Below are 25148 nucleotides of genomic sequence, written 5' to 3' on the forward strand. Positions count from 1 at the left end.
TTATTATGTGAGGGTGTTTATGTTCCGCTTCTACTTCCGGTTGTGAGGAGGAGGCGGTGTTTGTCGTCATTGACGTGTTCTGCCTCTAACACAGATGCGCGAGCAGCAGAGTTGAGCTGACCATCCAGTGCACACTAGCTAGGTGAGTTCTTCATCTTCTGTCTGTGTCACGTGCTGTCGGAGACTGTCCTTTATTCTGTTCGTGAGGCGCGTGCGGGTCAGTGTCGATGAGAGAAATATATATATGTGTGTGTGTGTGTGTGTGTGTGTGTGTGTGTGTGTGTGCGTGCGTGCGTGCGCGCTCACCTATATACCGTCTCGTGACGTAAGAGTCCATACGCTTTGAATGTTTCGGTGTTTCCTACATTTGGATCACCGGGTCTCTCTCTCTCTCTCTCTCTCTCTCTCTCTGTGTGTGTGTGTGTGTGTGTGTGTGTGTGATGCTGGAGTCGTGATGTTGATCTCTTGCTGCGACAGAAAAGCAGATCAAATAATAATTATTTATCGAATAATAATAGTGTATCTGAGCTGCTGAAGGTGATGAAGTATTTCTGAACGACACAGTGATTTACAAGATTTAGAAGTAATTACTTTTACAAATAATTGCAGCAGCATTTTATATAGTTCTATATTAATTTGCATGCACATCTATTTTGATTTATCACTGTCAGTTTCTGTCAGACTGTCATCAATCCCTCATGTAAATCCTCACAGCAGCAGGGAAAACAAAACTTTAAGCTGTTCAGACTCTGAATATATATATATATTAGTGCTCCGTTTACAGTCAAATACACATTAATATGCTCTGGGTCATTTGTTAAAACTGTTCAGGCATTGGATTTGTTTTAATTTCAATAATACGATGCAATATGCCCATTTCCTCGATTGTTATATCAATCCCGGATGGGAGAACCCCTGGGAAACTGCTGGAGGAGGTGTTGTGCGGCCAGCAGGAGGCGCTCACCCTCGGCCTGTGTGTGGCTCCTGACTCTCCAGTGGTGGGAAACTGAACTCTATCTGTCCTGACACTGAAGACTGAACACGTTACAAGCACAGAGAAACACAGCAGAACAGAGATAACTGAATACATAGATCAGGGGTTCCCAAACACCGTCCTGGAGCCTCCCAGCTCCGCATGATCTCCATGTGCTTCATCAAACACCCTGATTCAGATCGTCCTCTCATTGGTCCAGACTCCAGCGTGTCAGACAGGGAATATATACCCGACATACTGCTTTATATTTAAGCCTAACAGTGTTCAGGTACAGATATGGAATAACCAAATGTAAAATAACTGCATATTCTCACTGTATAAATGAAACATAGTTAATCTGTGTTAGAACTGCAGAAGTGTTTTTCTCTTTGTCTGTTGTTTGATTAACATTCATGAAAGCAGCAGGAGCTTCTGTCACTTTAAGAGCGAATGCGCGCTCATTTTGAGCATTGGTTATTTACGTGTGTCCGTTCTGATAATTGATAATGTCAAATATATGCAAATGCAATGCCTAATAAAAGCAAATCATTGTCTAAAAACTCACAGCAACTGTTAAAAACAGAGCTGGCCTCCATTACACTCACGTCCGTCCGGGCAAAGAGCTCAGAGCCCAAGAGCGACACTCTGATAGTTTTTAGGTAACAGCCACTAGATGGCGCTCCGGTAGCGCGGCCGCCATTATGGGGTGAAAATACTAACTGGACCATAGAATCCTTCACATCTTACACACCCAAAATCGGCGAATTTCACTGTCAAATCAGAAGCACAATAGAACAGTTTTTAAATGAAGTCGCCAGTAAATTGTATGATCCTACAGTAAATGTTGTATTGTCTTATATATGTTTTATTTGACCAGTTGTGGAATCCAACCATTCATCCATCTGAGGTAACGTAGTTAGCCTACTTTATTGAGCATTTCCATTTTATGAAACTTTACACATTTATTAATAGTAAATTAATAATTAATCCATTTAAGATCATCATGTTTGCAGCGAACAATATATTTCAGACCTAGTGGAGTAATAATAATAAATGAATTGGAATATATTGTACGTTTTAATGGATCATGCTACAAACATAATGATCTTATAATACATGATGCATTGCTGTGTCCGTTATCCCATAATTCCCACTTTTGGACACTTTTGCTTTAACGCACATTAGACAACACTGCAAAATCAAGCTGTTATTTTCTGTTATATATTTATTCTCCAACATTCACAATTTTCTGATGCATGTCCTTAATTTAATTTCATATGTTGGTAATAATTCAGTGTTTATGAGCCTTTTAAAGAATTTTAACCCAAACTGACTGGGTTTCTAGAGAGCAAAGGTTTTGTGACTTAAACACAAAGTGTGTAAAATAAACTGTGAAAAGGATTTGATGATCACTAGTGATAGTGTTTTATTGTGTGTTGTCATCATTCAGGTTAGATTTCATCTTTAATGTGCATTTATTTGAATAAAGCAGCTGATATCGCCATAGAAACTAGTGGACTGACACTCGCTTTCACCCCAGAATGGGAAGCGCAGGGCTGCTGCTGGAGCCGGTGCTGCAATGGACCGATCTATTGAGTGTGTATTCTTTGATCCGGGTCACGGCACCAGGGCAGCTGGTCCTGCTCGACCTGCTCCAGCGGGATTCGAACCCGGTCACTAAAGCCCGCAGCCTGTAGCGTCAGTCACTAGCGCGTCTCCTGAGGCCATGTTTATATTTCTTGTTCAATAATCAGTTACACTCTGATGTACGTCACAACAGGGAAGATACGATCCCATGCTCCCGTTTCATCTCCGCTGACAGACGTCCCAGATGGCCTGTTTGTTCGGAGTGTCTCACTGCAGGTTATTTCATTGTATTTTGCAGGGTTCTGGAGGAAACTCGAGCTGAAAGATGACGCAGTGATCTGACGGCAGCCACATCACAAAGAGTAAGTGAACGGTTTAATGGTGCTTTGGCTCTGAACCACAGTTTTATATAATGATTTCAGAACACGCACATGCTATCGTGAGGCGCTCTGATCATTGCTCTGTGTCAGTCTGCAGCGATGTGTATGTCACGCTCTGTCACATGCTCTTATCCGCGCTGGATCTGCCCTGCCGCTGCGAGCCCATCAGATGATCAGGAGCAGAGAGCTGAATAATTAATATCCTGAGCATAATGGGTACGGCCGCTGACCTTGAAAGCTTTCTGCTCTGAGGATGGGAGGCCTGGCCATGTTGATGTAGGCAGTAGCGCTGCTTCAGTGGTGCATGATGGGAAGCGTTCAGCAGCAGAACACAGTAGTTGAGTGCTCGTGTGGTTTCATTAGTGACAGCCTCGTTCTATAAGATGAGCTGAAGGGTCAGATCCCGTCCAGAACCCTTCCCATCAGCCTGTGCTCAGGTATATAAGCTGCTTTTGGTCATTACGATTTGACAGATGAACTTGTGCCTAATTTGACTCGTTGTGTCAGCTGTGATGAGACGCTCCAGTGATATGGAAGTCGCCATCTTTGACATTTAAAGGGGTGGTTACATGCGATTTCACTTTTTTAACTTTAGTTAGTGTGTAATGTTGCTGCTTGAGCATGAACAGCATCTGCAAAGTTACAGCGCTGAAAGTTCAGTGAAAACAGAGATACTGTCTTTTAAAGTTAAGGCAGTTTAATGCCTACAAAATCGACCGGTTTGGACTACAACAAGCTTCTTCCTGGGTTGGTGACATCATAAACCCTGCAAACACGCCCCCGGGAACACGCAACAAAGTGGGCGAGGCCGTGTGCCGCAGAAGAGTTGAGTACGCCGGACGCGAGCGACGCGTCAAAAGATAACAGAACCCATTATAATCTGTGATATTTTCTACACTGGATGCGGCGCTGAAGAAGCTTCCAGAATCCACACGAGTTCAATGCCGGATTTACACAAAGGCTTTTACTGAAAGATGAAGCAGTTCCCACTTTAAAAGCAGAAGCTGCTGATTATTGGCTTCAAACTGTAAGTACGTTTTATTGTTTGTCTTTTAAACGTAATGTTATAGTTCTGTTGCTATTTTTAATGCATCAAGGAGGTAAACAAAGACCAAAGCGTTTTTGCTTCGCTAGCCAGTTAGCTCAGTTCTACAAACACCAACAAACGTCTCTGTTCATAGACAAACAGTTGTTTATGCTGTAAATTAAATGCTGCCTTTATAAAAATGCTACTACTCAGTCATGTATTCGGCTACAGTAAAGCTTTAATCAGGATACAACTGTAAATTGAAAGCTAACAAACAGCAGTGACAGCATCTAAACACTTTGACACAAATACTAAATTAAATACCATCCATAATCGTCCTTTAAAAGCCGTGATTGCAGAATTTCTGCTTTTTCCTCTTCATCTGGGTCTGATTCGGCTCAATTTGATAATATAGACGCCATTATTTACATTTCCACTGAAGCAACTAATGGTAAGGGGCGTGGCGTTTCCGGACGCTTCAGCGAATCACGATACACTGGATCAGCTAACCAATCAGAGCACATTGTATATTTCGGAGGGCGTGGCTTCATAGAAGCAGGAAGTCAAACAAGCCATTCATATGACATATGAAACAGAGGTGTAGAATAAAGGTAAAATATATGAAAAATACAGCGTTTTCAAAAAAACGAAGCATTAAGACATGTTAAACTGTGCCCCAAAAACACAATCAAGCCTAGAAAAAAACACCGAACCACCCCTTTAATTGAATCACAGGTGATATCCACTGCTGCTGCAGGAACAGAAATGGGACTGTCTGGAGTTATTGGTTCATACGGTGGATGTAAGAGTGTGTGTGCAAATGGACTAAGATCAAATAGAAATCTTGCTGTAGAGTACACAGTGCACTCAGAAACGTACCCAGATCCCTTCATTTCTTCACATTCTGTTACTGCCGCAGCGTTTTCTCTAACCCTTCACATCACATGGATCTGTGCTCCTACACCATGATGACAAACACAAACCGGAACCAAAAAACCTGAATTATCACGTCTCATGTATTCAGACCCTTTTCTCTGACACTTGAAATTTAACTCCGCTGCATCCCAGTTCTCCGGATCATCGTTGAGAGGTTTTTACTCTTCCATTGGCGTCATGTGGGAATTGGACAGGATCTGATGTATAAGATCTCAGTGATGGGGAATGGCCTCCTCGGCCATGACGGGAAGAGCTGGTGGCTCTGGGATGGATCTGTGGATCTGCTGGGACCTCCAAAGCAGAGACCAGTGGGGATCATTGAGTCTGGGACAACCAAACGGGAGACTTCTGGGACCACCGAAGCGAGGACCTCAGGGAGAGCAGCAGATGAGGGATGAGCTCTCTGCCATTCACTCGACCACCGAGGTGGATCGAGGTGGATCCGTTCATCCGTCTCAGTGCGGATCATGGGAGGACTCGGACCTGACCGGCGTCTGAAGGTGGAAGAGGGGTTGAGCCGAAAGGAAGCTAGTCTCTCATTAGAGTCTGGAGAATGATGGCATTGTGCTGTTTACGCATGTGATGAGATACATAACCTGTGTTTTTAATTGACGTTTGTAGGGTTTTCTTGATTCTGATTGATCGTAAGGGTCTTAGGAGACGCGTCTGGTGGGCATATGGTGGGCATCCCTAATCCCAGCTAATCAAACCGTCATTCAGGAAACCCCTAATGAGAAAACATGAACATGCTTAATCAGATAATGCTCTAATCTGCAGGATTTGTGTGTCTGTCTCGTCTCAGGCCGTGGTGATGGCTACAGATAGAGGCGTGGTGGAAGACTGGCTCTCAGAGTTCAAGGTGAGTCACGTGACATCCAGTGTTATGATGTGTGTGTTTGCAGATCAGTCGTCTGCTGTGCCCTTACTCCATCCTGACGCGTGAACACTCAGAGATGAGGATGAGCTGTAATGTGGGCTGCTCGACGGGCCCCTGAAGGATGCTGGGACGGTGTCACAGAGGGGTCTGATCAGCCATAATCAGATCTGTGATAAAGATGTTCCTCCTCGCACCATTCCCCCCAAACATAGCAAACAAAGACCCGCAGAAACCGTGACCCTAAAACCATAACTGTGACTGACCATGATGGAAAAAGCCAGTGAATCTGCCGATGTTCAGACCTTCACATATAGATGTGGTTCAAAGTGTCTCCAGCAGAAAATCAGACGCTTATTTAAGCGCATCGAATCTTGAGCCTAACGAGATTATTTGGTGAATCTGGTTTGGTTTGTTTTTCTGCTCATCGTGGGTCTGTGCTCTCATAGGCGTTGTCTGAAGCGCAGCTGTCTGGATACGCTGGGATCCTCCGTCAGAGGAACGCTCTGGTGCCGGCGCTCTACAGCGTCATTCAGGACCCTGACAGTGAGGTGAGAGGAGAGACCGAGGTCAGAGGTCACAAACACACTCATCCCACATGACTCCTGAGCATTTCCTCCTGTGTTCACAGCTCCTGGAGCCCGTGTGCCATCAGCTGTTTGAGCTGTACCGCAGTCCAGAGCTCTGTCTGCGCCGCTTCACGCTGCAGTTCCTGCCGGAGCTGGTGTGGGTTTACCTGCGCAGGGGCCGACACGCCAGCGGCTGCATCGAGGCGCTCCTGCTGGGCATCTACAACCTGGTGCGTGTGTGAGTGTGTGTGTGTGAGTGTGTGTGTGTGTGTGTGTGTGTGTGTGTGTGTGTGTGTGTGTGTGTGTGTGTGTGTGTGTGTGTGTGTGTGTGTGTGTGAGTGTGCTCCTGAAGGGCCACTGTCCTGCAGACCCCATCTAAACACACCTGAAGCAGCTAATCAAGGTTTTTAGGTGCACTAGAAACTTCCAGGCAGGTTTGAGCTGAACTCAGCAGGACAGTGGCCCTCCAGGACACGCCTGGTCTAGACAATTCCTATAAAAATAATTAATCTAATATTTGCCTTCTAGTATTTGTGTACTTCGTTCCAAGTGCAAAACAAAACCCCCAAAAACACCTTCTGTCCGGTTGTGAAAAGATGTGGTGTAAATCCCTCTGAAACACACAGCTCTTCATTTCACAACTGGACAAGTGTAAAGGCAGTTGGGTGTAGAGGTCACATGTGTAAATTTACTCCTCCCAAAACAGTAAAAATAAAGCTGTGAGAGCGCGTTAAGCCCCGATCTCAACATGTTGAACCCATGAAGAGAAACCACTGTTCGAGGTGCTGATGGATCTACTCCATCTTCTCCATCTGGGTTCTGATTAGGACAGTCTTTGACTAAAAGATGATTTTCTCTGCTTTTTGCCCAAAATCTTTTGGTTCGGTGATAAAATGGCCAATATGAACGCTAATCGGACCAGGACTAAATGTTTTTCTTTTTTTTTTATTGGTCCAAACCAGACGAACCGAACTACACGTGTGAACACTGAACGATCAGTAATGTCTCAAGCACCACCAGCAGCTCTGGTTAATATGAAGCGTTTTCATTGATAGATGTCATGACGCTAGAGTTAAACGTGTCTGTCGATCATCTTCTGTCTTTGAGAGTTTGGTAAGAGCGGCCTGTCGTGCGAGTCACGTCAGTGTAAGTACACTAGCATTCATCCTCTTAGAAATATCATGGCTTACGATCTCTACGTCTAAAGCTGAAAAGTTGATTAATGCGTTCATGACCTGCAGATTAGATTTGATTCGTGCATTACTGGGCGGATGCGTCGCAAGAGGGTTAAACACATCTCAAATGAATCTCACACAGTATAATGAAGTAATCTGCATCTATTCAAATGTTTATTAATTTTTTCATTTCCTGTCTGAATTCATTTGGAGATTACTGTCAGATTTATGATGGGTCGAGCGAGGTGTTGATCTGACGTCGCTGAACAGAGATGCTCCTGTCTGACCGTCACTTCAGCAAACTCTGACTTCATGAGGATAAACTGCTGGACAACAGCAGAAAACTTCTACAGCAAACACACACAGACAATAGATTATAATGAATTACAGCTTTACCAGCCAACACATCTACTGAGTTTACAAAATAATATGTGACTCTGGATATGCACTATATTTCATCTAGCACTGAGATTTGTGTTCATTGCACAATAATAATACTGGCTTGATTAAGAACTCAAATCAGATCCTTAGATCCTTCAGTCACTTTGAATAAAACACATCCTAATGCATGTAATGTAATGTAATATACCCTCAGAGTCACACATCGTTTATATTGTATATTTTACAGGAAATTGTGGATAAAGATGGAAACAGCAGGCTGTTATCTTTCATGATCCCGTCCCTGTCCAAACCATCCATATATCACGAGGTAAACAACATTCATAATCCACATGCAGATCTGTTTTACACCTCCTGCTGTACATTTAACCTGTAAACTCAATTAATTTCCTTCCTTAAGCAACACAAAAACACCCAAAAGAATGAAGATTCACATCATTGCACAAACTTTTATTAACACGCTTTTTTGTAATTAATGTTTTTTATTTAAGCCAAACATTAAACTCAACGTTGACTTTACATTATTCACGTCAATAAACAACACCAACACAACACACCTATGAAAAACATCAAAACACAAACAGACTCCCATGTTCCCCTCTGCCAAAAGATATAATCTGTTTTTTTCTTCAGTGCCAACCAGCTTTTTCCTTCCTGTTTTCCTTCCTCTTTCCTGCACTGTCTCAATGTACGCAACTTCTAAGCATTTGACCCATTTTGTTATTCTGACCACTGTAGATGAGAAACACTGTTGTAAAACATGAGCTGCTGTATACATAAAGGAACTAAATTAATAACTAATGATCTTTACAAGGGAATGAATCAATACTGAACTTATGTAAGCTGGACACTGTTTTCTTCTAGAGCTGCTTTACAGCCATAATTATGTTCAGAGCTGCTCTCCGCACACATTTGCTCCCACCCTAATCAAACACACCTGATCCAGCTGATCAAGCAGGTGTGAGTTGGAGCAGGTTGGAGCTGAACTGTCCAGAGTTTGAGACCACTGTAAGAGTTTACCAGCAGCTCTGGAGACTGCAGAGGCATTATTTCACCATGTGTTCCTCACCCTGGTCCTGAAGAACCCCTAACACTACACATTTTAGATATATCCATTGTCCTACATGGTTTCCACTAATGAGCAGATGACATGAATCAGGTATGACAGTGTTGTGGAGCTCCAGGAACAAGAGAACCACTGGTGTGTGTAGTATAATGCTGTTAAATGTGCTAACAGTTAGGATACGTGGTGTACATCTCAGGACATCCTCAGACTTCAGTCATATGATGAAACGGCATCATGCCTCAGACTATAAGGCTTCAGCTATTGGACGAAATGGCATCTTACAGTTAGGCATCGCTCTCTACCTGTCTCTGCCATTCTGGCTGAGCATCTGATGCATGCGGCACACTTATCTGGAAACACTTCAGGAGTTTCAAAGTGGTTGATTGAATTATACAGGATGTCGGGGAGAAGTGTGTGTCACGTTCTTTAACGGTCCGCCTGCAAACAATGCCGTGACGCTAAACCCCTCGTGGAAGAAGAACGCCGTCATGTTTACAAGCACTTGCCAGGATCAACTAAACTCTGGATTTTCAAAAGTGTGTGAAGTTCGCAGTTATTGTAGGGACATCGACTTTACATTTTCACGGCCCTAAACGTGACACAGAATGAAACGAACTGTGATTGGTTGCGTTACATGTCAGTCAAATGTCCTCTCGGGTGGCCTTGGCCAATGAAAGCTGCGATAGAGTCCAGACCTTCTGCCGTCTGAGGATGTCCTAAAATGTACGCTGTAGTTGTGTCCCTAATCTCTGTCTAGTGTCGATGTGTGTGTGTGTGTGTGTTTAGCCGTCTAGTTTGGGGTCCATGGGCTTGACTGAGGGAGCTCTCTGTCAGCATGACCTGATCCGAGTGATCTACAGCGGTCTCCACCCGCAGAGAGAGACCTTCACTGCCCAGAACAGGTCACTGTCCTAATAATAGTGTTTGTTTACAGTTGACATGTCCTGATCCCGAAAGGAAAGATTTGAAAAATGAACTCACAAATGGTGTTCAGCACCTCTGTACAGGTGATCATGTGTTCTGGTGTGTGTCTGCAGGTTTGAGGTGTTGTGTTTCCTGATGTTGTGTTATAATTCAGTGGTGGTCTACATGCCCCCCTCTTCATACCAGGCCGTCTGCAGAATGAGCTCACGGTGAGATCTCATCCTCGTTCTCTGAACAGATTATATTGGAGGCAGGCCCGCCGTCAGCGCTGAGAACGATTGCAGTTCTGACCTGAACACGCTCCTGTTGCAAACACAGCGCATGCTTGAGTTCGGTCACCGTCGAGCCTCAGCCAACCCTACCGCTGGATCTGATTAGTAGGGCTGTCGATACATTAAAAACTTATTAATCGCACCCTTTTTCTTAAATTAAGCATACACCATTTATCTTGTTTAACATGTTCATGTTTTCATCATTTACTGTATTCAGGAAAGTAAACCATCAGATTGACTCTTACAAAACTGTTTTCAGGTAAATTCAAGGTAAATTTAGGCGTCTTTCCAAAAAAAGGACACTTGGAGATTCCAAAAGGACACCAAATAATCACGTGATATAAGGAGTCTATATAATTCATAAATGTACGCACACCGAAGCACCCATAAAAACACTTCAGAGTTCAGAGTGTGTGAACAGCGCGACAGAGCTTGTTTATATTTCAGACAAGTTGCAGTACTGAACAGGACCACATGTTTGTGACATCACCAGTCATCTTTACCTCGATTACAATCTGCATCCATCAACTTTACTAGCAAGACGCTGGTTTGCTTCATCCAGCCGAGGAACGTAGATTGTGCATCATCTGGTCATACGGCGCTGGATGTTTGTTCAGTCAGAAACAAGCACAGAATATGACAGAGCTCGTGTTTTAAAGCAAAACACACACTGGAATGAATAACTGACTGAAAACTGTCTGCGCGTCTCAGTTCTCTCTGCCATTTCAGATGCAATAAGCCTGGTTTTCTTTACGTCAGCGCTGTTTTGGACTGATTGTTTGAATGAATTCATGATAATTGGACTGAAAACTTGCGGGAGTTTAGTGGCTTAAAAAGATCACAAACAGAGAAGCAGAGTCGGGTTAAAGGGTTAAATAGCAGTTTCACTCTGTCAGGGTCACAGGTGCTTGCTCAGTGTGATAAACTCTGACTCCCAAGATCATGACGTAAATTACATTAATGATGCGCTTCAGTGCGCTATCACGTGCATTAACTCATATCCATGAAGCCAGCGGTGTAACGGGTGTCTCGTGTGTGTGTGTGTGTGTGTGTGTGTCAGGCTGTGTGTGTGCGGGTTTCCTCGGCAGCAGATGAAGGCGTGGACGGCTCCCTGCATACGTGTGGTGTTGGACCCAGAGTTCATGGTACAAATGCTTACTGCTGTCTATCATGCCATGTAAGTGTGAACACGGGTAAAGCCGTCTCATTCCTTCCCCCCTCATTTGAGCGTTGTTGGATCACTCACGGTTTCTCACTAGGGCTGGGCGATATATCGTATGCGATTGTCACGCGCATTTCGTCAGTAAAGCCGGTTCCCTGATTACCGCTAAATCGCCATCACCTGCTTTCAAATGGAGCGGCATTTAATAGACAGAGCCGTAGATCACTGATAAGCCACGCAATATCGCGTTAATTATCGAAGGCGATTCATCTGCGATATGAACGTGATATTGCGTAGCTTATCAGTGATCTACGGTTCTGTCTATTAAATGCGGCTCCATTTGAAAGCAGGCATTTCGCCCAGCCCTATTTCTCACACAAGTGAATCATCACACACAACAAAACCCTGTAGTGATCATGCCAAACTTCAGCAGATAAACAATCCAACCATTGTGACATTACACAGATATGTTAAAGGTGTCTAGATTAAACTCTGTACTAAATTTAGCCAGAATTGGCCTCAAAGTGGCACTATTTTAGAGAATTCACTTCTTTTCTTTTTTTTTTTTACAAATCTCATGGATTAATTTACTTTTTTATGTGTCACTGTTCTGCTCTGGTGTTTGACGAGTGTATGACCGTGTGTGTGTGACAGATATAACGGGGAGTGGGAGGCCGGGAGAGAGGCTCTGGATGACATCCTGTACCGAGCTCAGCTGGAGCTGTATTCTGAGCCGCTGCTGGTACGATCCGAGCGCATCCGTCTCGTTCCTGTCTGTGGATTATTCTCTCTGCTGACACTGACGCTCTTCTCCCGCTCTGTGCCGTGACGTTTAGCTGGGCAATGCCATGAAGAGCTCTCTGCCTGCCAGCGCTCCGGACGGATCCCAGGGGAAGAAGATCCTGCAGCTGGAGGTGACTCCCACCATCAGGCGGATTTCCCACTGCGCCATCACAGCCGCGTCCATCCGCAGACTGCGCTGGAAGAGAGAGGGTGAGGTGACGCGTCACACACACACACCTGACCCGTCTGACATCTGCAGCCTCACAAACACTGGACAGTTCTTCCTGCATCACCGCGACACGGTTTTTCTTTGTGTCAGAGGACCTTAGAGTGGTCATATTACACACATTTCAGCATGTTTTGTCATGAGATCCACTTATAATGTGAAGGTATCTTGTGTCATAATTAAATATATAATTTTCAATCTGTCATAAACGCTTAATTTCAAGGGGCGTTACCTCTTTCAGGAACACAAGTAAATGCCCACAGCTGTGATTGGCGAACTTCATCGCTCCATATCCTCCTCGGCGTGGCGTTTCGATGCTCGAGGTGGTCCGTGCTGTAATGGAGCCGCACATGTTTCAGCCCGAGTCAGATTAACATCAACCAATCAAACCACAGCGACTGCCATAGCTTCAGTTCAAGATATTTAGAAAAACCAGCAGCATGTTGAGAGTAATTGAGAAAAGAGTCTGTCGTAATCATTCTCATTCAGTCACTCATGTCGTTATAGGGGTCATGGACTTTATTATTATTTTATAATGTTTTCTGAGGTGCCCTTAATGTTAGTGTGATTTTTACATAGAAATTAGACATTTTCTCCTCTGATTTGAACGCTCTGTTTTAAGGGGCGTGTCTGCTGTGTAAACGCCCACTGCTGTGATTGGCTGACATCTTTCCATTTTAAATAATTATTACATGTGGAACTCAATCGAAAACTTCTGCTACGTTTTCACTATTACAGCTGTCGCAATTATCTAATCATGAAAAGAGTTGCTTATGGCATTATATTTAGATCACTCCCGTCACATGAAAGGTCGCAGTGATGAGCATTAGCCGATGGCAGACATGAATGCAGTGATCTCGTCGATTTCTGCACTCTCTCCAGTGCTTTCATCATAACTAACAGTGTAAACGAGACTGATTGTGCAGTGAGACGGCGTCATTATAACGGGATTCCAGCCGTATGTATGAAGACGCTCAGAGTAAAAGTTTAGTCTTAAAGGATTAGTCCACTTTTAAATACACTTTTCCTGATAATTTACTCTCCTCCATGTCATCCAAGATGTTCATGTCTTTCTTTCTTCAGTCGAAAAGAAATGAAGGTTTTTGAGGAAAACATTCCAGGATTTTTCTCCTTACAGTGGATTTCAATGGCTACCAACAGATTGAAGGTCCATATTACAGTTTCAGTGCAGCTTCAAGGGCTTTAAACGATACCAGATGAGAAATAAGAGTCTTATATAGCGAATCGATCGGTCATTTTCGAAAAAAATACAACCGTTTATGCTTTATAAACAAAATATCGCATTGAACGTACTTTCCGCCTCCGCATTCTTCATACGCTGAATGTCCTACGCCTTCCCTATTCTACTTACGGAACGAATGCGGCGCCAGATTAGTTTTTTTCCGTAACTTGAATAGGGAAGGCGTAGGACATTCAGCGTGGCAACCTGGCAATTCTTTTTGTAACTGACCTAATAAGAAATGTAATAACTTTAAATAAATGTAATAAATTTAACAAATATTACTTAAGCAAAACAGAAAAAAATGGCTGACCACACACTGAATCCAAAAAGACCTGAAGAGGTCTAGAAAATACAAAATTTATTTTATAAATTGCATGGTGCAATAAAGTGCAAAGTGAGTTAAAAACAGAAGAGCATGAGCAGACGTTCAGCAGATTGCTCTCCTCAGTGCTCAAAATGCAACAAACAATCACCCTCTTTCTAGAAAGACAAGCAATTCAAACAGCTTCTCTTGCTTTTATTGGCAATCAAGTTACTTTCTTCCCGTTCCTGTAAACTGCACACCTTCTCAAGTGCAGTATCAAGCCACTTAAAATCTGTAGATTCTGGGCTTTAACATCAAAATCCTCCTTCCTAGAGCAGATACGATGAAGTCTTAAATTGACTATAGGGTAACCCGCGTTTTAAAGGAGTTGTATGGGCACTAGTAGCATGAAGGAGATTGTTCTTAGCATCTTTTCTATAAAGAGACGATTTGTTTGTCAACAACTGATATACAAGTATCCAAGAAATTAACATTTGTAATTCCAAAATCATGTGTGAACTTAATCGAAGGTCTTAGACAATTCATATATAGACCAAATGCTTCAAAATCACTCGCAGAAACTTTTTAAATGACAAAACAATCATCGATGTACTGTATCTCTTACACAGAATGATATTGTCAAAAAAAGGATTGTTATTGAAGACATATCTATCCTCCAAAAAACCCAGATATACATTGGCATAGTCAGGAGCCATGGCAGTGCCCTCAATCTGTAAATAATTTTCAAATAAAAAATCATTTTTAGTGAGAACCATTTCAGCCATTTCAATGATGAATTTAGACAGAAGGCCATCATCCTCAACACGTAAATCAAGAAAATGTTTTAAGGCCAATAGACCTTCATGATGTGGGATATAAGAATATAGCGAAGTCACATCCATAGCTGCCAGTGTAACATCCTGCTCAACATGGTGAGTGTTTGATAGGCATTGGAGGAAATCTGCTGAGTCTCAGATAACTGGGAAGGGATGTGACTAACGGTCTCTGAACAAATCAGCAAAATTCAAGAGTGGTTCAGTCAGACTGTTGTTACCGTCCTGGTGGATTAACCAAGCTTTTCTGTACCTTGGGTAGAATGTAAAACACTGGCCTACTTTTAAATCTCGTGGATATTCCCAATAAGTGGCTTGATACTGCACTTGAGAAGGTGTGCAGGTTACAGGAACGGGAAGAAAGTAACTTGGTCACCAATAAAAGCAAGAAAAACTGTTCATGTGTTTCTAAATATACATTTAGTCCATTAAGTCGTTTTCTGAGCTTGGTTTCAATAAAAGCTATTTTTGGTATAATGTCTCAGAAATTACAAGAAAGAGTTCTGAAACTTACAGGATATTTTTATAGTACAATGACCTCAGCTGATTTCTCAGTTCATGACCCCATCAAAAATAAACTTCAGCGGTGTATTCCTTATAGTATGATCTTTGGAAGGTTAAACACAGTTTTTGGAGGAGCAGTTTGTCAGATGATCATCAGATGATCTCTCTCGATAGCAGTAATGCTTGTGATTGATGGACAGACATGAGCTGTTGAGAGCACATCTATCACATGATTTACATACACATGTTAAGGGGCGTGTAGAGGAAATCATGACATTGTGAATGGGGTGCATCATCATTTACATGCAGTGGAATGGTAAATTAAATATCTAAGCTTTAAAATGGGCTTTAAATCACATTCCAGACAACAAGCCGGCCTTCTGAGGGGCTCAAGCAGCTGATTGTGGCATGATGGTACAAATGCACCAAACTAAACTTTATACAACTTTAATATTTTTTTTTCAAACCATATATACAACTTTATGGAGTTGTATATATGGTGTGTCACAAATGAACACTGAGACTCGTGTCTGTTAGAATCCTATTGAATCATGCCAGTGCAACTGCATTGGCCAATGGTGTTTGAGCCTGTTTTTTGTGGCACGGATGTCAGCAGTAGAAGCGGCGCCTAACGCCATTGCCTCTGACTCTCACGACTGTGATTGCATTCTTCCTCCTGTCGAGCCATCTTACCGCTGCTCTGTGAGCGTTTCACCGGTTCATGATCAGCTGATCATTTAGAGTTTGTTTGGCCAAATGCAGTTGGTGAAATCAGTGCTCTCTGACCTTCACTGTGCCCAGAACCACACCTGATCCCCCTTTTCAGATCAGCACCATGGACACTTTATTCCCCCTTTTTTGGTGTTTTCTTGATGTTTTTTTATATGTATTGTATTTAAAAGAAACGCCTCTTCAAGGCCTGAAGCCACAACCACTGTGCCTGTCTTCACTTCACAACAACTAATACGTTTCACATTTGTCATGTCTGTTGTGTTGTATTGGTGATTAATAACTAATTAATTATGGTTTTACTGAAAATTCATTTTAAAAAATAGTAAATACTGTAGACAAACTGTGATATTGGCTTGAAAAAAGCTAGTTGGGAAATTTAAAATAGTATAAAAACATTTTTGCTCAAAGTTTTTAACATTAGGCAGACAGTCAGAATAAGTCAGATGTTCTTGACATGCCTCCCCCTGGTTCTCCCACCCAATCCCTTCTCATTTGACAGAATACTGATCACCTTCACCTGTTCACTATTACTTCCCGTGTCATGGACAGTATTTGTACTCACTGTCACCTGACCATCATTGTCTTGTCTCATCCTGAGTTTGTAAGACCTCACCTCCTGATCTTCAGTGTGTTACTGTGCTGTTTCTCACCTTGTCATTGTGATTCTGTGTTTGTCTGCTCTGGTGTTCTTCAATAAACATCCTCCAGCTTCGCCATCATTGTCTGAGTCCTCCGTGACAGAAGACGAGTCCAACACTGCAACATGGAACTAACACGGTAACCGGATTGTTGATTGCTCCCATCAGGCCCTTGGTGCAAGATCTGCTACAAGCGCTACAAACCTCTCCAACCTCACCCACAGAGGAAAGCTCTAATCCACCATCGGTTTTGTGTCAATCAGCCAGTGCTCCTCCACATACTTCCGCATCCAGTTCCTCTTCGCTGCTTCCCATGGGGATCACTTCTAGGTTTGTGTCTTTGCCAGTGACTTACTCCAGCTCGACAAAAGTCTGCAAGAGTCTTGTTAATGTTCCATACCCTTGGAATTACTTCCAAGATTTGTTTCTCACTTCAAGGAAGTGTTCACCACAAGTGTGGGAATTTCCTTCAGAACCCTAGCGGCAGTACACTAGATTCCCGTCATCCATTCACGGCGATCATGGACTACAAAAACTTGTAATAGTTTCAAGACACCAATCAGTTGGCCCCGTCCTGCCATCTTCCATCTTCGTCTGCCCCATCCAGTGGACCCTGGATAAGAGAATCACCCAAGCCTGCTCCGGTCGGATGTCCCCCAAGTCCGGTCTGTGTTCCCTCCTCAGAAATGTCCTCTGTTTCTGTCAGGCTGATGCCCAGAGGTCATCTCCACTCAACTATTAGCCCGGGCAGAATGTCTGGCTCTCAGCTCAGTACATCTGACTACAGCTCCCATCTAAATAGTTTACATTTCACTGGGCCCGTCCTCATCGCCCACCAAATGCATCCTGTATTCAATTTCTCACTCTACAAACCATTTCACCCATCTCATACTTCCTCCACAGAACCAGGTGGTGGTTGTGAACCCCTTCCTCCTTTGCTGATTGATGGAGATCCCGTCTATGCTGTACATTCTAGATGCTCAGTACAGAGGAGGTCATCTGGAGTATCTGTGTGATTGGGTAGAGGAGAGATGGGTGGCTCTAAACAATATCCTGGATCAGCCTTACTTTCCACCTTCCGCATGGCTCATCTAGAGTGTCCGGCACCGTGTGGAAGAGGCCGGACACAGCGTTGACTGTTTTGGACCTCTGGAGCGGTCCATAGGGGGGTACTGACATGCCTCCCCCTGGTTCTCCCACCACAATCCCTGTTACCTGTTCACTATTACCCCCCTTGTCATGGACAATATTTATACTCCCTCTTACCTTAACGCCATTGTCTTGTCTCGTCATGAGCTTGTAAGAAATCACTTGTGCGGTGCCTCCTGATCTTCTTCAGCAGCGTGTTTCTTGTGATCAAAGGGACTGTGTTAGTATTCATCCGTTTCCCTGCAAGTTACTATGCTGGTCATTGCTGTTTGTCTGCTCCCGTGTTCTTGAATAAACATCCTCTAACTACAACATCATTATCTTAGCTCTAGCATATATATTGATGATAGATAGACAGACTGATAGATAATAATGTTTAGATAGGAGATCAAACATAGATAGATTCTTTAGCCAACATAAAAATGCAAAAACATCCAATCTAAATTTCCATCATCTCTCCAGACTACATGTGAAAGATCTTGTTCTTGTGTCTCTTTCTGTCTTTGAGTTCTTGTGTGGTTCACTGCTCACTGTGGGAATGTGTTGCACTCTGATCATGTTGTTTCCTGTGTTCCTGTTGGGCACAGACACTAAGCAGCACATTTCCCCCTGTTCTGTTACATCCCAGATTGTTTTGACTTCTCAAGTGATGCAGAATTCAGCCTCACCATCTGCCACAGCCGACACGCCCCCCAGGATCCAGCAGCCAATCATGAGCCAGGAGGGAGGGGCTCTCTCACAGTCACACATGAGGGTAGGCGGGGGGTGGAGTGAGATCATGGAGGCGGGCTTTCCCCCTTTAGACTCACCCAATAGGCTCACTTCCTTTAGGGCACCTCAGCTTTCCTGGAATGTACCTCCCTAAAAACCTCAGTCATGCCAAGCCCCAGTAGGACACGTGAGTGGAGCATCGGGCGTGGCATGGGGCCGCCAAGGCTGTCATTTATTGACGTGTCTCTTGCAAACTCTAAGTGCACTTAAAACATTGATATAAATGTTGATATGTACATTGTCGAAAAGCTTCTTACAAAAATGGCTTCTATTGACTTGCATCACTGAATCTAAATTTCCATAATTTGCTGAAAGTGTATTACAATCATAACTTCGGCTCATCTCATATACTCTGGTGAAATAGTTACTCAACACAACTTCAGTGCAGACATGAAATTGTCTCACATTCACACAGTGTTCATACATGTACTGATTCAACAGGATGTTGTCACATACGCTCTCATTCTCTGTTATACATTATGTAAGTCAGTTTCATAGATTGATGAGAGATTATTTCTAGAGGTCTAAATCTTCACTGGCCTCAAATCAAAGGGTAATGATGCGATTACAGAATGATTCTCAGTGCAGTTTTGCTTGTTCACACACTAGTGTTGTCATGATACCAACATTCACATCTCATTCAGACTAGAGAGTGAGAAGCATCTGGGGCTCTTTCTCATAAAAAGGCAAAGCTAAATGAAGCGTGTTATGGGTGAATGAGATGACTGAAGTTTACTGAAACTAAATGTTCAAAATTAAAAAAAAAAAAAATATTTGACACAGATATTGGCAATATTAATATTGGAGAAAAAAAGCCATTTAAAAAATATATTTATTTATTTAAACATTCTTCCCTCTGTTAGTGTTATCTTAATATTTATTGCAATTAAGTGCAGAAATCTGTGCAATTATTAGTTAAAAATTTGAATCAATGTACAGCTCTAGTTTATATCCGTGTCTTAATTTCACTTAGTGCTTTTTAAGAGACTTTTCAGCAATTAAGGCTCAAACATCCTCTCTTATTCTGCTTTGCATTCAGCTGCATGGACACCAGTTTCATCCCTGAGCTTGTCATTCATCTTGTCCGTTTTCTCTAAGCATGCTCAATGTGTCTGATTATCTTATGTCTTTTTCTGACTACGGTGGACTCTAACCACCTATCCTCTGGTGGACTTCAACCAACCGGGCGACGCTGTCACTGCCTCAACACTAGATTCTGTAGCGCTTCCCTTCCTGAGCATCCACACAGCACTCCCACATCACTCTCTGCAGGACTGAGGTTTAGTGTCAGACACAGCAGAGTGAATCCACACACATTCGTAGCTTAGTGGTCATGTTCAAAAATAAGTTACACAACGTTTCTACAGTTTGGTTATACTCAACTCATTCCAAAATTCCCATCACATCTGTCAACTGTTTAACAGAAACACATTTAGATTACAACACGGGTCAAAATCGGCATTGGTTAGTTACTAGTTGGTATGTAACTATTAGGAACTGGAACATGATTTCAGTAAACTAGAAGAATAGTCGCTTTTCCACTGTCGGGCAGAAGGTGAGCGTGCCTGTGTGTGCCAGGGCCAATCGAGCTTCCACCGTCACTTCCGGGACTTGATCGGGCCTCTTCGGGGCTTCCTGGGGGCCGAAGGTCAGGGGTTTTTGGCCCGCCGAATACCTTTGTCCAAAGCGGGCTAACTGGGGCTTATTGAGTGGTGGAGAACAGAGGCGGAGTTTACCCGAGTCAGGAGACGGGCAACACCGCTGCTCAATTCCCATGTTACCATATCAGGCTACCAGCTAACTTCAACATTTAAGACATTTTAAACAGTTTTCAGTTCTGAAGAGCATTTCTGAAACCCAAAAGCGGCCGTTGCCATCTTGGCAGCATGTCACTACTGGATAACTGAGAATGGGCAGAGAGGCGGGATGTGGGTGGAGCTGAGGTGCTGAAACCACGCCCACCTAGCTCGACGTGACCAAGATAGCTCTGGCAAAGGATCTCTCTCTCTTAAATACCATCTAAAATATTAATAAAGATAAGTTATATCATTAGAAAGTTCTAAAGGTTTACTGTCAATCTACGGTGTCTTTTTTAAGATATAGATGCTCCAGCAACAGTAATTCATCTGTGTCGGGTGTGCAAATGACAAGACGCAAAATCAAAACAGGACTTCATACTTTTATAATGAAATAGCGATCACAAGATGAATATAGTCCATTATTTGCATCAAATTTCTTCTGAATGATCTGCTCTCCATCATTATTCTTCAAGAAACTATGCAATCAGAGCAGCGTTTATGTTGTAAAACTGTATATGATCATATATATTAGACTCTCACAAACAAATGAGCCGCTTCCAAAGTATAATTCTTCAAAATAGTGCAGCAGTTTTAGTTATAATATCCGAGCAGTGCTGTCGGAGTTTGTGGTGTCTTGAGAGGCATATTCTGCAGCCATTGTCATTGTAGTAAATCTGACAGACAAAACTTTTAACGTTAGCCACTGCCAAGACGATCCAACAGCGTGTGTGTTGTTTATCTTCCACATGTGTGCACATCTACACAGACGCACATCAGCCTCGATTATTAATCGCACAGCAAGCCATATTATTTGATAATTGTAAGAAATAATCACACACACAAAAAAAAGCATGAACACGGCAGAGATGCCAAATTCAGCGGCTGGAATTATCTGAGGTAAAGTGACGGCTCACAGACAGCAGCGCAATCTACCTGTCACTCAAGTGACCACGCCCTTAATTATGCAGAACTTTAAAGGATTAGTTCACTTTCAAATTAAAATTTCCTGATAATTTACTCTCCTCCATGTCATCCAAGATGTTCATGTCTTTCTTTCTTCAGTGGAAAAGAAATTGAGGAAAACATTCCAGGATTTTTCTCCATATAGTGGACTTCACTGGGGTTCAACGGGTTGAAGGTCCAAATGTCAGTTTCAGTGCAGCTTCAAAGAGCTCTACATGATCCCAGACGAGGAATAAGAGTCTCATCTAGAGAAACCATCGGCCATTTACTAAAAAAAAAAATTAAAATTATATACTTTTAACCATAAATGCTCATCTTGAACTAGCTCTCTTCTTCTTCTTCTCTATTAGAACTCTATTAGACTGCCCTCCTCAGGTCAAAGTTTGAACTAATTGTTATATACTTGCACTAGCATATTGTATATGACAATTTAGTTCAAACTTTGACCTGTGGAGGGCAGTAATACACTTAGCAGCGTCTACATTGCCGGAATTCAAATAGAGAAGAAGAAGAGAGCTAGTTCAAGATGAGCATTTATGATTAAAACGTATATAATTAAAAAAAAAAAAATTTAGAAAATGAGCGATGGTTTCACTAGGTAAGACTCTTATTCCTCGTCTGGTGTCGTTTAAAGCTCTTTGAAGCTGCACTGAAACTGTAATTTGGACCTTTTGGAGTCCGGTGAAGTCCACTATAAGGAGAAAAATCCGCTGTGACGCTGTTCTGTGGAGGCGTGGAAATGCAACTTGATTTGGCCTCGGTGCTTGAGGTCCGAGACTATTGGCCCAGCACGGCGTGTTGTTAGACTCGCACTGGCCCGACAGTGGAAATGACCCACAGGCGTTCAGTCAGTCTGCTAAAGAAATCATCTGTCACAATAACTTCGAAAAACGGTGGTAGGGAGTGCTCGTTTTCCCTTCAGTGTGACGGCCATCATTTCTCTTGCATCGCAGCTGTATCAGACTGAGGCGGTCAGACGTGCGTCTCTCAGCCGGGTGTCTTTCCCCGGGTCAGCCACGATCACGTAAAGACTGCGTCCTCAAACATCACGGCAAAATGCATCACCTGTACGATATCTGGCCTCGGCACCTTCAAGCATTGTCCTCAAACACGCTTCTGCCAGTGCCACAGTTCAGATAGCGAACGCCGACACAAGCATCATGTGATCAGGATGTGTTTGAGCTCCTGAAGGGATCAGGGAGCATGTTTGCAGGTGTATCCACACGTCCCCCGACCCTCCAGATGTTTGAACAACTCTTCAACAAAGTCATGAATAGATGTGAAAGTTCAATGTGTTTATCAGTCTGAGTCAGTTTATCAATAATAGCGAACACTAAAGTGCACAATATCGAACATGAGCAGCATTCTACTGATTTAACGTCTCTGTGGTCGAAGCTATTAATACAGCCAATGAAATCACAGATCTGATCACATATTGAAGCGCATCATAGTTTGCTGGGGTACGAATTGTCTGATTATTCAGCATGCTGACCAGATCTCAGCTCTTCTGTGACTTCCTCTGCAGCATCATGTACTTCCTGTCTGCAGTGTTGAATGGTTTTTATGACACATTTTGAAGGAGACGGATCAAAACAAGAAAAGTGATGTCTCTTTTCCTCTTCATTCTTTTGTCCTCATCATTTCTCTCTGTGTGTGTCAGATCCAGATCAGTTTAGCCGAGAGGAAGAGTCCGTCGCCCTGAACGATCCAGATGAGGGCTTCTCGTCCGGAGCGTCCAATAGCAGCCAGCCTAGCGGTTTCCGTGGGAACACAGTGCCAGGTGTGGCCGGCCAAGGGAGCAGCTGTAAGAAGAGCCGCATGTCCACAGAGAAACACTCGGACAGTCGGAGGAGAGCCCACGCGTGTCCGGCCGCGGTGAGCGGCAGCACCTCCTGCACGACTCTGGACCGCCGGCCGGCCGGGTGTGACGCGGGCTCGACTCGGGCCGCCGAACTGAGCTCTGGTGCTGACGCTCGCAGGTACTCCAAGCTCAGCCTGCAGGAGCAGCATCTGCCAGAGACGGAGCTGCTGTCTCCCAAACAGTCCCGGTCGCCCAGCTTCAACATGCAGATCATTTCACAGGTGTAGATCTCCAGCTCCGCCGTCACTTCCTAAAACTATCATTTACCCTAAAAATGGGAATTGTTACTATTTACTCAGCCTCTCTTCGTTCCACACCTGTGTTGTTTTCTTTTTTCCATGAAACATAAAAGGAATGTGGCTGGCCGTTCAGGTCACATGGCTCAACATGATTCATGTGAAAACATGACCTGGGAAAAGGGGAGAAGTGTGTATGAAAAATGGCTTACGTCTGGGGCTGTTTCTCACACAGAGGTACAAACACATAGTCTCCGGTCACGTACAGTACTTCCCTGGTGCTCTTTGGAAGGGAAAGGGAGTCATGCAGGATTGGAGTGACACGAGTAAATGATCTTTTTCATTGTTGGCTGAACTAATGGTGCATCACCTGTAGTCAATCAGTAGAAATATGTTGTTTTTATCGCTTCTGTTAGTCTCTGAGGCCGTGATGCTCGGCCATTATCTGTGCAATATATTTAATGTGTTTGTGTTCAAAAGAGCAACAGACGCGTCCATCTTAGTTTTCTGACCCGTGCACTGGAACATGGTCAGCTCAGGTGTGGGTCATTCCCAGCTCCCACATCCCTCTCCCGAGGGAAACGGAACGCAGCGTAATCCAGATCCCAGCGCTCCAGACGGGAACGTGAAGTGTGGATTCTGAGATGACAATCAGCAATAACTTATCCACGATCATCCCAAAGATCTGAATGTGTTGCTGTAGTGTCCCATACTCTTATTTGGGTTATTTTCTTCATAAGCAGTTGTTATGTCACTGTTTTGAAATACTTTCCATAGAATTCCATTCCAAAAAATGTTTGATACAAACCTGTATTTTATTTTTCATATTCCTCACAAGCTTGATTTATTAATTAGTTCATGTATTTAAGCATCGATGGCCTACAGATTCTGATCTTTCATGTTTGTTCTCCAGAGATTTGGACCTAAATCAGGGAACAGTCAACATATTATGAGATTTAACTGTGTGTGAATTATGTAAAATACTGTACTGTCTGATCATTCAGTCAGAAGGCAACATCCTGTATATGTGGGCGGTTGGTGGTGTATTTTATCCAAACCCATTTCTGAAAAGTTTCAGTGCGGTTCATCATCATGGATGCCCGTTCATCTGCGGTCAGCAGCACAATCGCATCACTGTCTTCATGGAGATGGTCTGCAGGTCAGGCTGTTCTGGGACTGAGCTCCAGTGAAATCAGACGTGATCTTTGTTTCTGGCCACACAGGCCTGTCACATGATTAAAGATCAGGGTGTCACAAAGAGAGAAGAACCTCTGGCAAAACACCAATGTAACCAACAGAACCTGTCGTGTGCTGCTGTTGTGTGTTGTGATGTGAATTATATCTGCTGTATCTGTCTGCCGACTCTCTCTCTGGTCATGTGTGTGTGTGTGTGTGTGAGAGAGCGTCACAGCTCGAGCTCCACTGCATTCATGATGGTTTTCTCTGTTTTTTTGCTTTGTTTCAGCTTACACACACACACACACAGCTGTAATGTGTCTGTTAATGTCAGCATGGCATATAACTCATGTCTCATTTCGATATGTCTCCGGTGTGTAATCAAACTCCCAACACTGAGTTCCCACTTCCCATACCAATGCTAAAAAAGAACATGTGAGATTAAACTGTGAATAAAGTCATGTGTCAGCGCTAACTGTGTGAGGAGCGTCTTTGTGTTTGAATGATCTTGAAGTCCAGAGCCTTGAAAAAATACTCATATCCTGGACTTTGACATTATTGCATATGATTTTGCATATTATTGCAG

General features: G+C 43.3%; 1 protein-coding gene across 4 annotated transcripts; it reads left to right on the forward strand.

The window, feature by feature from the left end:
- fam126b (family with sequence similarity 126 member B) lies at positions 1 to 25037 on the forward strand. Of its 4 annotated transcripts, XM_048192471.1 has the most exons (13): positions 1 to 142; positions 2859 to 2922; positions 3031 to 3156; positions 5706 to 5762; positions 6227 to 6328; positions 6409 to 6576; positions 8150 to 8230; positions 9773 to 9888; positions 10024 to 10119; positions 11243 to 11359; positions 11999 to 12086; positions 12181 to 12337; positions 22950 to 25037. In XM_048192471.1, the coding sequence occupies exons 4-13, from the start codon at positions 5715 to 5717 to the stop codon at positions 23375 to 23377; spliced, it is 1401 nt and encodes a 466-aa protein (XP_048048428.1). In that variant the 5' UTR covers positions 1 to 142; positions 2859 to 2922; positions 3031 to 3156; positions 5706 to 5714; the 3' UTR covers positions 23378 to 25037. The 4 variants fall into 4 exon arrangements, with proteins under 4 accessions (XP_048048428.1, XP_048048427.1, XP_048048425.1 ...); XM_048192470.1 differs by lacking the exon at positions 3031 to 3156 and having other exon boundaries at positions 5681 to 5762; XM_048192468.1 differs by lacking the exon at positions 3031 to 3156.
- The last annotated feature ends 111 nt before the right edge of the window (positions 25038 to 25148 follow it).

This window comes from Megalobrama amblycephala, linkage group LG6 (assembly GCF_018812025.1).
Source record: "Megalobrama amblycephala isolate DHTTF-2021 linkage group LG6, ASM1881202v1, whole genome shotgun sequence".
NCBI lineage: Eukaryota > Metazoa > Chordata > Actinopteri > Cypriniformes > Xenocyprididae > Megalobrama > Megalobrama amblycephala.

Excerpts from the sequence above, each read along its gene's own strand:
- fam126b (XM_048192471.1), top strand. The coding sequence starts at position 5,715 with ATGGCTACAGATAGAGGCGTGGTGGAAGACTGGCTCTCAGAGTTCAAG. Across the intron at positions 6,577-8,149 it reads TGCTGGGCATCTACAACCTG|GAAATTGTGGATAAAGATGG; the intron begins GTGCGTGTGTGA and ends TATATTTTACAG. Across the intron at positions 12,338-22,949 it reads ACTGCGCTGGAAGAGAGAGG|ATCCAGATCAGTTTAGCCGA; the intron begins GTGAGGTGACGC and ends TGTGTGTGTCAG.